Source organism: Taeniopygia guttata, chromosome 3, assembly GCF_048771995.1.
Source record: "Taeniopygia guttata chromosome 3, bTaeGut7.mat, whole genome shotgun sequence".
Taxonomy (NCBI): domain Eukaryota; kingdom Metazoa; phylum Chordata; class Aves; order Passeriformes; family Estrildidae; genus Taeniopygia; species Taeniopygia guttata.
Genome location: NC_133027.1, coordinates 114,994,036 through 115,005,931, shown reverse-complemented (window position 1 = coordinate 115,005,931; position 11,896 = coordinate 114,994,036). Strand labels below are relative to the sequence as shown.

At 47.2% G+C, this 11,896-nt stretch overlaps 1 protein-coding gene and 1 long non-coding RNA gene across 3 annotated transcripts; one reads left to right on the top strand and one right to left on the bottom strand.

The window, feature by feature from the left end:
- Window positions 1-1,631: 1,631 nt before the first annotated feature.
- On the top strand, window positions 1,632-10,482 carry LOC140683832 (uncharacterized). 2 transcript variants are annotated; one of them, XR_012055387.1, is made up of 5 exons: window positions 1,632-1,768; window positions 1,863-1,982; window positions 3,502-3,576; window positions 7,141-7,294; window positions 10,135-10,482. It is a non-coding gene; the product is annotated as an uncharacterized lncRNA (long non-coding RNA). The 2 variants fall into 2 exon arrangements; XR_012055386.1 differs by having other exon boundaries at window positions 10,070-10,482.
- LOC121469813 (uncharacterized) lies at window positions 3,454-11,446 on the bottom strand. The gene is made up of 5 exons (XM_041715472.2): window positions 11,306-11,446; window positions 10,257-10,358; window positions 8,632-8,757; window positions 7,329-7,485; window positions 3,454-3,589 (listed from the first exon to the last, which is right to left on the bottom strand). Exons 1-5 carry the CDS (start codon window positions 11,331-11,333, stop codon window positions 3,490-3,492), a joined length of 513 nt encoding a protein of 170 aa, XP_041571406.2. The 5' UTR covers window positions 11,334-11,446; the 3' UTR covers window positions 3,454-3,489.
- Between the last annotated feature and the right edge of the window lie 450 nt (window positions 11,447-11,896).

Below are 11,896 nucleotides of genomic sequence, written 5' to 3'. Positions count from 1 at the left end.
CCCGACCCCCCCCCGGGACCCCCTCCTCCGGAGGGGGCCCTTCCTAACCCCCACCCCCCCAGAGCCCCCTCCTAATGAGGGGGCCCTTCCTAACCCCCCTCCCACCCCGGGACCCCCTCCTAATGAGGGGGCCCTTCCTAACCCTCCCCCGAACCCCCCAGGACCCTCCCTGCCCCCGGCCCGACCCCCAGTGTGATGTCGGGACAGCCGGAGCCCCGGCAGTGTCGGGCCGTGTGTTGCACTGCAATGGGGGGACCCGCAGAGCGGCTCCTGCCCCGTGTGGGGACCCCAGCGAGGGCGGGGGGCGCCGGGCTCCGGCCCTCTGGGCTTTATTATCCGGCACCCCGAGCCCCGCGGCTGCGAGGAAAGAAGGAAAAGGGGAATGGGGAACGAGAACAGGGCAGCACAGCGGCAGCCGAGAGGAAGGGGACAAGGACAGGGGGCAGGGGGACAGAGGTCGGGGTGCGCGGGGCAGTCGGGGAGGGGGCTGGGGGGAAGGCAGGGTGGAGGAAGGAAAGGAAGGATTGAAGGCAGGTTTGGGGAAGGAGGCGGAACGTGTGGAGCGGGGAGGGGAGCAGGGAAAGGGGGCGCGGGGGAACCCGGCTGGGGAGGGAAGGAACAGGGACAGGATAGAGGAACAGGGTAGGGGTCAGTAGGGGAATAGAAAGGGAGGAAAGGGAAAGGGGTGTAGGGGGGGCCGCCCGGGGGGGAGGGAGGGGAGGGCTAGGGGGGAGAGGGAGGGGGGGGGTTTGGGGGGGGGAGGGTGTAGGGGGTGGGGGAGGGGAGGAAGGGAGGGTAAATAGGAGAGGTATAGAGAAAAAGAAACACAAAAGAAAAGAAACACAGAAGCAAAGAAATATAGAGAAAAAGAGATAAAGGGGCCCGGCCGGCCGCAACCTCCCACCCCGAGCGCCGAGCGTCAAATGGCTCTGCCCGGCCCTCCCCGCCGCTTAAATCCCCCCGGCCCCGCCCCGCGCAGGCGCGCTGGGGCCCCGCGCACCTGTGCGCGCACCTGTGCTGGCCCCGCCCCCGGCCCCGCCCCCCCGCCCCCCGCCCATAAATGGCGGCGGATCCGCGCCCGCCTCACATTCTGCGGGGGATGCTCGGCCGGGCTGCGGCGGGACCGGCGCTCGGAGCGCCGTGCGGAGATCGGATCGGGGCTGCTCCCGGCGCTGCGCGGCGCCCGACGGGCTCAGGTGCGACCGGGACTGGGATCCGGGCCCGGGGATTTGGGCCCCGGTCCCGCCGGTGGCTGCTGTGGGAGCCGGGCAGAGCCGCTCCTTCCTCGGCGGGCAGGGTGGGGGTGCCGGGGCCGGAGGATCGGGGCGGGATCGGGGCTGGGATCGGGACCGGCACCGCCGCTCCGCCGGGGCCGCCGCTCCCGCTCCGGCTGCGCCCGGTGCGGGGCTGCAGGAGCCCGGAGCCCCCGGAGGGCAGAGAGCACCTCCGGTCCTTGGCTCGGCAGGGCAGGAGCTGCCGTGCCCGGCCCGTGGCTCGCAGCGTGACCAACGCACGGCCCGGCACGGGCACCGGGGCACCGGACAGCGCTGGCACGGACGCGGCTCAAGGGCTGCCCGTGGCTCCTCGGCCGGGGGCTGCTCCCCACAGGCGCGCAGGGATGCTTCAGCCCGGACAGACGCCACCGACAGCCCAGAGGGACCCCAGGGAATGGCTGGCATCACCTGGGAACGGAGGCACGGCCGTTTGCAGAGGGGCTCGGACAGCAATCCCCGTTTCAGACCTCCCCGAGCTCCCACACAGCTGCCAGGTATGTCCCAGCCACCCCAAATCTCCTCCCTCTTTTCCAGCCTGAGGCCATCATCCACTAACAGCGTTTGAGCCAAGGCAATCTTCCCTCACAGGTACTAAATCCCACGCAATAGCCTCGGAGATGCCTTAAAATCAGAGGTTCGAGTGGGATGATGTCTGGAGATTTCCAGGGAGCCAGCTGGAGGTGCAGAAGTGATGGAAAACTCTCACAGGTGGGTCCCACTGGAGGTGTGCTGCAGGCAGGGATGTGCATCCCTTTCCTGAGGGAAAAGGACATGCAGAGGCCACTGCTGAGGCTCTGAAAGGAGCGGAGCTTCTGCAGGAGAGATGTTCTGCCTCAGCACAGGCCGGGAGCGCATCCAGCCACCGCCTTGTCCTGCTTTAAAACATCAGCTGGAGCCTGAGCTCCGGGGGCTGAAATCAGCTGAGTTCCAGGGAACTCTGTCAAGTGACTCCAGACACAGCCCTGGGCTGGGGGATGAGGGTTTTAAATAGCAAGTTCTATAGAATAGAGACCTGTCCTTGTCCTGATCTCACTGAGCTTCCCTGGAACCTCTGCTGGTTCCTGACACAGCTGGTGCTAAAGTGGCAGCTCTGCATGGGACTTTCCACTCTCCACGAGGCACTGTCAGGTTATTCCAGCAGGAATTCAGCAGGGAACCTGGGGCTGTGGGTATAATTCATCTGAACTAGCAAAGCTGATACTGAACCCCAAATCCGGGCACCACGCAGAGAACAATCTTTGTGCAAAATCCCCTGGGTGAGGAAGTTTCAGCAGCCAAATGTATAGAATGATCTAAATCCCAGCAGCCGGCATCCCCCAGAGGGACAATCCAAGTGCCAGGGTGGGAGCCCTTGTCCTTCCCCTGCTGCTGGTGGGACAAATTCCCCTCGGCACAGCTGGCTGGGCAGGAGCTGAGAGCAGGAGGGGCGGGAGCAGGGATGGGAGATGAGGCAGCTGGAATGTCACCTGGAGCAGCTGAACACGTTCTGTCCCTGCAGCAGCCAGGAGCCAAAGCAGATCCCTCCTGGCCGGGCTAGAAGGCAGCTGCTGCATCTGCTCTGGGGGAAAACTCCTTGCCCCTGCCAGGAGAGCTGACTCTGCTTTTCCTCCAGCTCCTGAGCAGTGTCAGGGCCACAGGGAGGGAGTTCAATCCCAAAAAATCCCCACAGCCCCCAGAGTGAATGATGCCAGCAGAGAAACGCAGCATTGAAATAAAAAACTTAAAGCTCTGTCAAAAAGGCTGTGACAACATTGCAATGGGATTCCCAGGAACCTTCTGGTTTGCTCTTGGAATTCTCTTGGTTCTCTTTCATGTGTTTTTAGTCTCTCAACGGGCAGCTTGAAGAATTTATTCTGGGACTTAGAGGTTGAGCAGGGTGGGCTCTGGATTGACCTTCGTCTCTGGTGCCACTTTGTGTGAACACAACTTGGCCAGGCTGGGTGAACTCATGGCCTCAGCTTTCCCCTCCAAAATGTCCCTCACTTATTTCCCTGCGGGTGAGCTGGGATTTGGCCCCAGACTGTCACTCCTCACCTCCCCGTGCCCGCACAGTGTCCGTTCTGTTCCCCACAGAGCCCTGGGGACACCAGGGGGTCCCTTTGCCTTCTCCTGCCCCTTTCCAGCCCGAGGCTCCTCTGCCCTTGTCCCACACAGCACAGGGGCACAAAAGGGGAAAGGCTCCAGAAAACATTTCTGCAATTAACCAGCAATTATTTCAATTCCCCAGTGAGAAGAACATGAACTCACAGCCACCGAGGCCTGACAGGTTCCTGCAGTGAGAGCTCAGCGCTTGTCTGCAGAGGTGAGTGCAGCACCTGAAAGGAAAAAAACACAAGGGAAAAATGTGATTTATTTTGCTTCAAAGTTATTTCATATTCTTAAAGCCCAACCAACTTTTGCTCTTGAATTTGGTTGGGTGAAACAGGAGCAGTGGGCAGAGGTCGTGCCATTGATGCGGACGTGCCTGATGCTTGCTGGGGCAGAAAAAGTAGATCAAACTCACCTTATGTCAAGCAGTTATTAAAACAGATTTATAGCTCTTTAAACATAGCACCCTTTAATTACCATAATGTTTCTTCCATGAGTTTAACTAATTCTCAGTGTATTTTATAAAACTTAAAATAACACCTCCTCCCCATAAAACAGACTCATCAACTATTAGACAAAAAGCCCTAGTGCAAGTCTCATGCTTGCACATCTAACAGGAGACCCTCCCCATAACCAAACAAAAAATCAAAATAACATGCCAAAAATAGTCCATACTAACATTAAAAATACAACTCAACCGTATCCAAAAAACCCTCACCTTTATTTCCTCCAAACACCAAATACTCTTCAAATTCTAAATCAAAAACTCTTTAAAAAGCAACAAAAACCATCAAAACATACTTCAAATATAGAAAAGCCTAACCATATAAATAAGTATCTGTCAAAGCCCACAAAAATATAAAACAATATAATCAATATCCTACATTTAAAAAAACCCACTATACAAATTAGTACCATTTGAAATGTAGCAAATAAAAATCTTTTACCAAGAAACATCTCCCAATAAATAAAACCACCCTGTAAAGATATAAGTAATAATCAGAACTAAACAATCTAAAATTTCTCTAAAACCAAGACTTAAAAAAACTTCAATATTTATAAATAACAACCTTCAATATGTTAAGTATTAATAAAATCAAACAAAATTAAATTTCACTACATTAAAGTCTACATATTCTTAAATTTAATTTAATTACTTTAATATTCTATTAAAATTAAGTTTATTATTCCTTACTATTAAAATTCATTCAGTCTAAATTTAAATGTTATTAAATATAACTTCTCCTAAATTTTATTAAAAATAATTTATCTAAACTATACAGTATATGGTTAATTTTCTTAAAAAAAAATAAAACAACTCCAATTAAAACAACTAAAATAGAACACTAACAAACACCTATTCAGAAGTAAAAGAACTACAGCGTGTTATATCATCAATTTCATAAAAAATTCTGTTCTTCATTACAATCTCTACTATTTTTATCTTTTATAAATAACACCAAAAAAATAATTACTATTAATATCACACTATTTTGAAATTTTTACTCTATTTCCTTAATACATAAATATTTTTTAAAAGTTATCCTAGCTTCTTCAAACACTTACTACTAACATACTAATTATGTAATAAAAATATATTAATTTTTATAATAAACATTATTTATAGAATATTATTCTAATTTTACAACCAACTTTCTATAATCTCTTTATATGATTATCTAAAAGACACATAAAATTTCTAAATCCTACTTTTTTGATTCTCTATTTATACACCTCTTAAACCAAGTTAACTCTAACTAATCTCTACCCTAACTCTATAATTTAACCTGATGTTATCTCACAATTTTAAATATTTTTCAAAATTAAAAAAAAAGAAAAATGAAATTTCATTAAAAACCTCCTCCAAACTGTTAATTTTATCACTTTCCTCAATTATTACAAAATCACTTCAATATAAAATCCAACTACAACATTAATTTCTTTTTCTAAGTTTCACACTAAGTAATCACTCTCTCATACATTTCCTCCACCTTCACACTCTCAATATCCAAATCCAAACTCACAATCCTGTCCATAACCACTTTCAAATCTTTAAAAAAAAGTTAACTATATTCAAAGCATCTCTATTCTAGAAAAACTTCTAAAATGTAATTAAGCTTTAATCCTAAAATTTTTACTCTTAACTACTATTTTTGAAAACATTATATAAAAATATAATATAAAAAGTAACATCCACCAATTAAAATTTAAACTGTAACCAAACCCTAACTCTACCTAAATAAAATAATTAACAACAACCCCCAAAACTTTCTACATCAAAGATAAAATTCAAATAATTTTAACTTAACAATTTAACTTTATCAATATAACCAATAAACTTATTTTTAAAATAAACTTAAGGAATCATTATCCACACATATTTATCCAACTTTCCACTAATTTAACATTTATCAACTGTTATAAACTCTTAAATAATGTACAATCTTTTAATACTTACTAATGATATAATTCCACCTATGTTACTAATTATAGATATTATCTAAGTAATTCCTAATTACCAGTTTCTTCTTTACTACATACATTATTTTACTCTTATATTTCTTCATGCTTAAAACTAAAAAGTTATAATCATAACAACTTATGCCATTATCTTGCAAATCTCTATACAATTTTATAAAACAAAACTTAACTATACCTTATTTCTCTTATCAAAACATAGTTTACTTATATCTCAACAAGTACAAAAACCCAAGTCAATTTCAATAAGAAACATAAAACCAGATCACACAAAAACCACACCCACCACTCCATAAATAAAAAAACCAAAGTAAACACAATCATAAATTACACTATGTAAATACAAATGTAAGTTACACAAATGTAAATTACACAAGAATTACAACTTACACCTAATATCTTGTACTACACCCATTAAAACTGTAAATATTAGGTTTCTTTATAAATATAAAAATCAATAATATTATAAAAATCTAATTATTTAATAACTTACAAATTTTAAAATTCTATCAGATAATATACTTCTACTCTATTTACTTTTAATTATCACTTTACCACTTAACCAACCTAAAACAAACATTTAAGTAACTTTAACTAAAGTTTCAAGTTTAAATACTTTGTATTTATCTATCACCACTCAAAAAAATCCATTCTTTACTTACTTACTTAATATACCAATAAAAAACATTACAAATAATCCATATAATTTAAAAGTCTTACATTATTAACTCTTAATATGAAAATAATTACCAATGTGAAACAAAAAAATAATTTATCCATCAATAGTAATCAAAATATAGAAGTAATGTTAAGCCTTGAAACTTAAAATAAAAATAGTAGCATCACTTTTTATACCACCTATTATTTAACAACCCTAAAACAATTAAATCAATTAAAATATTATCTAAATAAACAATCTAATTCTACATCCCTTACACTAAATAACTTTTTAATAACTATCAAAAATATTAAACATGCAGTATTACAAAAAAGCAACAATAAATTTTCTTTTATTAACACACAAACATAAATATAAAAAATTAAATAAAATGTATAAATTTATCTAATCACTCAACGTTTATTTATAAAAATGTATAACTTTAAGAAATATCAAAAATAAGAATAACTAATAAAACTTAACAATTTATTTAATAAATAAAATTTAACACCAAAGTGAAGAAATCTTATAACAAAATTATACATTTTAATTATTATAATGATAATACTACTAATGAATATACCTTATTTACATTAATATATGCAACAAATGCTTAACAAATCCATTTTTTTTTTAATACAGAAAGAGAGGGGAGACGTGGGGATGGGAAAAGCAGAAAGTGCCACAGGCACTGACAGCTCTGATCCGCAGCCTCGGGAGGGGCTGGGACACAAACAGAAGACACGGACCCTCTCCACTTCCCTGGAAAACTGCTCCAGCCCCGGGCTGTACCAAGGTGAGCACAAGTCTGGAGAGGTCAGAACCCTCACCTGGACTGCTGCACTCGGAGCGAGATCCAGCTACAAATGGAATTCCAGAAACAGCCTCCAAAATGTTCCATAATCACACCTTTAAAATGGCTCCACAGGGCAACAGCTCCAGTGCCAGAGCAGCACCTGCACGAGTCCTTGTGCCAGCCCTGGCTCCCTGAAAAACACAATAAACCAACATCACACAGGCTTTGTTTGCAGAATTCCTGATCCAAACCCTCACCTTTCCTGCCCAGCACTGAAGGAAATCTGACACGGTATTCACAGGTAACCTTTGCTGAGAGCAGCCATCACCCCAGTCCTCCAGCCTGGGCAAGGTTTTGCAGTGAATGGACCCAACTTCTAACCCTGAACCTAAATTTCTGTCAGCTTTTGTTGGAAAGATACTGGAGAGAAAATCATACAACAGATTTAAAACAGTGCACAAGGAATAACCGGCCCAGACAAAACCAAACCAGCCCATCTCTGCTCCACCCCATTTCTCCCAGTTTTGGGAGAAATACTGATATAGTTTGTAAATACTCCCCTTCCCTGCTGCACTGTCCTTCACTGCACGTCCCTGGAGAGGATTTACTCCATTTTTTGTGCCCAGCAGCACCTCTGCAGCCCAAATCCCACTCCTCGCAGACACAGCCTGAGCAGAGCTCAGGCAGTGTTCCCAGCAGCGGATGCAATTCCGAGTTCCCTGGATTGCTCACGGGGCACTCGCAGCAATCTCCCCTCAGCCCAGACTCTGTGCTCAGAGGGAAGCGCAGCCCGATGGGACACAGCTCTGGCACCACATTCCCCTTGTTCCTGCTGGCCTGGAAAGCCACAGATAAACCCAGTCCCTCCGACCTTGCACCCTGAACCCCAGGAGAGCCGGAGCTGACCCCAGATCCCGGCGCCCTGCACGGCTGCGCTGACACCAGCACAGGCTGAGCGCCGCCCAGCACCCTTCCTCATTTTCCTCCCTCTGCTCCCAAATCCTGCCAGCCCTCCCCTGCAGCTCCTGCCCCAGCCCCAGCAGAGGCTGGCACCCAGCCCTGCAGCAGCTGGCAGAGCTGGGAATGCACCGAGAGCTCGGCTCCCCGGGCTCCCAGCCCCAGACCAGTCCTTGGGTGCCCGAACAATGCCCAGCCTGCCCCCCTGGGCACAGCCAAACACCACAGCTCCGTCAGCCCCAAGGAACTCTGGCATTTGCCTCTTCCCTGCTGCCCTTTCCCAGCACACAGGGGTACGGCTGGGCTGTCAGAAATGGCATTCCCGAGGCAGTTAATCCCAGCAGAGAGGAAAAGGGGAACCCTGCGTCCCTCTGACTTACCCCACAGCGTGGGCAGGACCAGGAGCCCTCCAGTGCACCCCCCTGGTGCTGAAGCCTCTTGGCTCTGGCTGCTTAAACACTGAAGCTTCTGGCAAAGATGGGAGGAGCTTAATGATTTCTCCTGTCCTGAAAGAGAGGAGGAAAAGAGCATTAAGCCCTCTGTGGAAGCCAATGGATCCCGGCTATCACACTTCTGCTGTGATTGCTCACCAGGGGGTTTTATCCATGAGAGGGGACAGCAATTCAAATATAAAAGCATTTTTATTCCTAACTATTTCATTAAAAGGAAGCTCATTTCTCTATTGCATTCTTAGCCTAATTTTAACAGAACCATTTTTATCCCAGGCCCCACTTGTCCGTCATTCAATCCTTTACCACGGGACTTTATACAAAGGAAGGGACACCTGGGTGATGTGTCACAAGAAATCCCAAAGAGAAACATGTCCAAAACCTCACAGAGAAAGGTTTCAAGGCACTCCAGTGCACAGACAGCTGCTCATGCCTTGTCAGGCCACACCAGTTCTGTCACATCCACCTGAGCTGTGCAGGCGAGGCAAAGGCTGCCCTTCCTCCCAGGGAACACTGTCTGAGACCACAGAGAGCCATCCTGGGTGAAAGGAATGAAATGAAAATGTTTTCTGGCAGAAAATGAGTGTCTGTAATCAGAAATTCTGGACAGATTTAGTAACACCACTTTCAGATGACAAATACAGGCCATGCCCATCCTTCCAGGCCAGGTGAAACCAGGAAGGAGAACTAGAGGAAAAGCAGGAAGACAGTCCCTTACTTGGATTTATTTCCTAAAGACTCTTCTGCATTGCAAGCTCTTTGTGTTCTTTAAGAGAATGCATTGCTGCTAAAAAGATCTCAGGCCCGTATTTTATCAGGCACAACCAGGACAAGCTGAGCTACAGCTGGAGAGGCAGGGAGATGCAGGAACTTGGCACAGCGAGGAGAAGAGCAGGGGAAGCAGGGGAGGTGTGGGGGGAGAGCTGGAGGAGTGAAGGAACGGGCATTGTCCTGTTTAGATTCGTCAGTGCTGGGAACTTGGAAAAGGCTTGGTGCTGGATGCACCACAGACACAATGCCCCTGGTTTGGTGGTTTGCCTTTGCTCCTAAGCTTTGGCTTCACCCCTCTCCAGAGGAGCAGGGAATTCCTCCAGGGTGAGGGGGAGTCTGGTCCCACTGCAGGATGTGTCCAGTAAAGGAGGGAAGTTGTTTAGAGTAACTGACCAGTGTTTTTATTACACACAAAAATTACCCCTCATGAATCTTACTACAATGCTTCTTTGATAGTTCTATTTCTCTAAAGTATCTAGTCTTATTTACAAACTCATCCTTTAACACTTGTTTCCAGTTCCATTTCTCTCTCAACAATGTCTGTCCTATTCCATGGCATTTCTAAGTCAGCATTTCTTATCTCAAATTTTCCATTCAGATACATACTATGTAAACCTTCTGTCAAACTCTGACAATTTTCTACAAGTCCATTTCCCACAGCAGAACTGCTGCCTGCCCAGCACAGGAGCTGCAAGTGCTGTTGCAGGGCACAGTGTCTGAAGGAACACTGGAGCTGTGACATTAAAGCCAGCAAAAACAATTACTAAGTAGAAAGAGATCCTCACCTGCTCCAAGAACTGAACCTCTGTGGCTCATCCTCATGGGGTGACCCTGCTCCAGGGAGGAATCTCCACACAGCCCCCGAGACCTGGGATCAGACGCCGACCCTACCAGCAGAAGAACAAGGGGTTAGTGAAGCTTTTTGGACACATTCTGTCCTCAGAGTGGTCTGACAAAACACCCATCAATGCAGATCTTTAATAAAGGCAGCTGGTACCTATGCTTGCAACAGACTTTCGTGTGCTATTTCCTCAAAGTCTCTGTTTTAATGCATTTGATATTAAAAGTGTTTCAACAAGATTTACCATGAGCTCTGCCATGCTCCAAGCCCTAAGGAAGAGCTGGATATCCTCACACTCACCCAAGCTGAGGCAGCTCTCACATGGGGAGGGAGCTGCTGCAGCATTTAACAACACTTAAAAATCACCCCTGCCTTGAGGGCGTCCAGACCTGGGAGAAAGCCCTTCCCACCACCCTCTTGGATTTCTCTCCCTGCCACTGGCTTTGCTTCCAGCTTGGGAAGGTTTGTCCTGAGGCCATTTCAGCAGCACAAAGGGCTTTTCCAGCCTCAGGGGTTCTACGGGAGCTCAGTGACTGACCCAGCTGTGCACCCAGGCACGGGGGAAGCTCTAAACACAGATTATGCTGTCCTGGGCCAGAGCACTCCAGGGCATCCTTGGAACAGCTGCAGAGAGCAGGAAAAAGACACAGCTGCAGCACTGATCCTGCTCCCGCTTTCCCAGAGGGGCAGGAACACCATTTCCTCCCGATCCTGAGAGCTCCAAGGGAAATCCCTGTTAGGGTGGCACTGAAGGTGCCACTTTTCTGCCACCCTTGCCCTAGAACCACGGCCCAGCAGGTTTCTGTGGGAGCGGGGATTGTTGGTGCAGTTCAGAAGCTGCACATCCCTAAAGCATTTCCTTAAGAACATTAAGCTTCCCCCGTGCATTTTGTAGTCCAGTTAGTAATTTCAGCGTATTTCAAGAGAGTTTAAATCGGAATGAGGTGACTTGGTGCCAGCACAGCATTAGCTATGGGCCATCAGGAGACTCACCAGACGACATTCTCTGCAGAGCCTCCATTCTCAGCACTCCAGCTGCAGTATTCGCATTTCTCACGGACTCCGAGCTGTGTTTCCAGGGCTCCCATCAGGAAACTGGCGGCCGCTTCCAGGTGCAAATCCCCAGGGCACCCCTGATCCCAACCACTGCTCCTCTCCCCCCGGACCCCCCTTCCTCCACCTTTACCCCTTTTATAACCACGGCCCGCCCAGGGCACAAAGGAGGCTCCCAGGTGCCTCCTGAGACCCAAATCATTCCAGGTGCATCAGGAAATCAATAGAAATAAGCTCGTCCCTTTTGGGGTTATGAATTATCTTTTTCTCTATTCCCCCTTCTGTCTCCTGTTCCTGTTCCCTAAGGCAAAACACCTGGACCAGGTGGGGGTCGGGGGAAAATGTCAAAACCGAGCCAAACTTGTTTTTCCAGCGGTTTCCATCAGGACTGTTCAGGTTTCCCCCGACCCTCGGCCGTACCACGGGAGCAGCTTCTCCGTGCGACCCCCGGGGGTGGCACAGGGACCCCACCCCGCTGCTCCCCGGGAAACAGAGCCCAGCGCAGCCCACAGAACCGCGGCAGCGCAGCTG

Coding starts and splice junctions, on each gene's coding strand:
- LOC121469813 (XM_041715472.2), bottom strand. CDS start 11,333: ATGGAGGCTCTGCAGAGAATGTCGTCTG. Junction 8,758..10,256: donor AGGTTCAGTTCTTGGAGCAG/GTGAGGATCTCT, acceptor CCTCTCTTTCAG/GACAGGAGAAATCATTAAGC. Junction 7,486..8,631: donor GGTCCTGCCCACGCTGTGGG/GTAAGTCAGAGG, acceptor TGTGTTTTTCAG/GGAGCCAGGGCTGGCACAAG.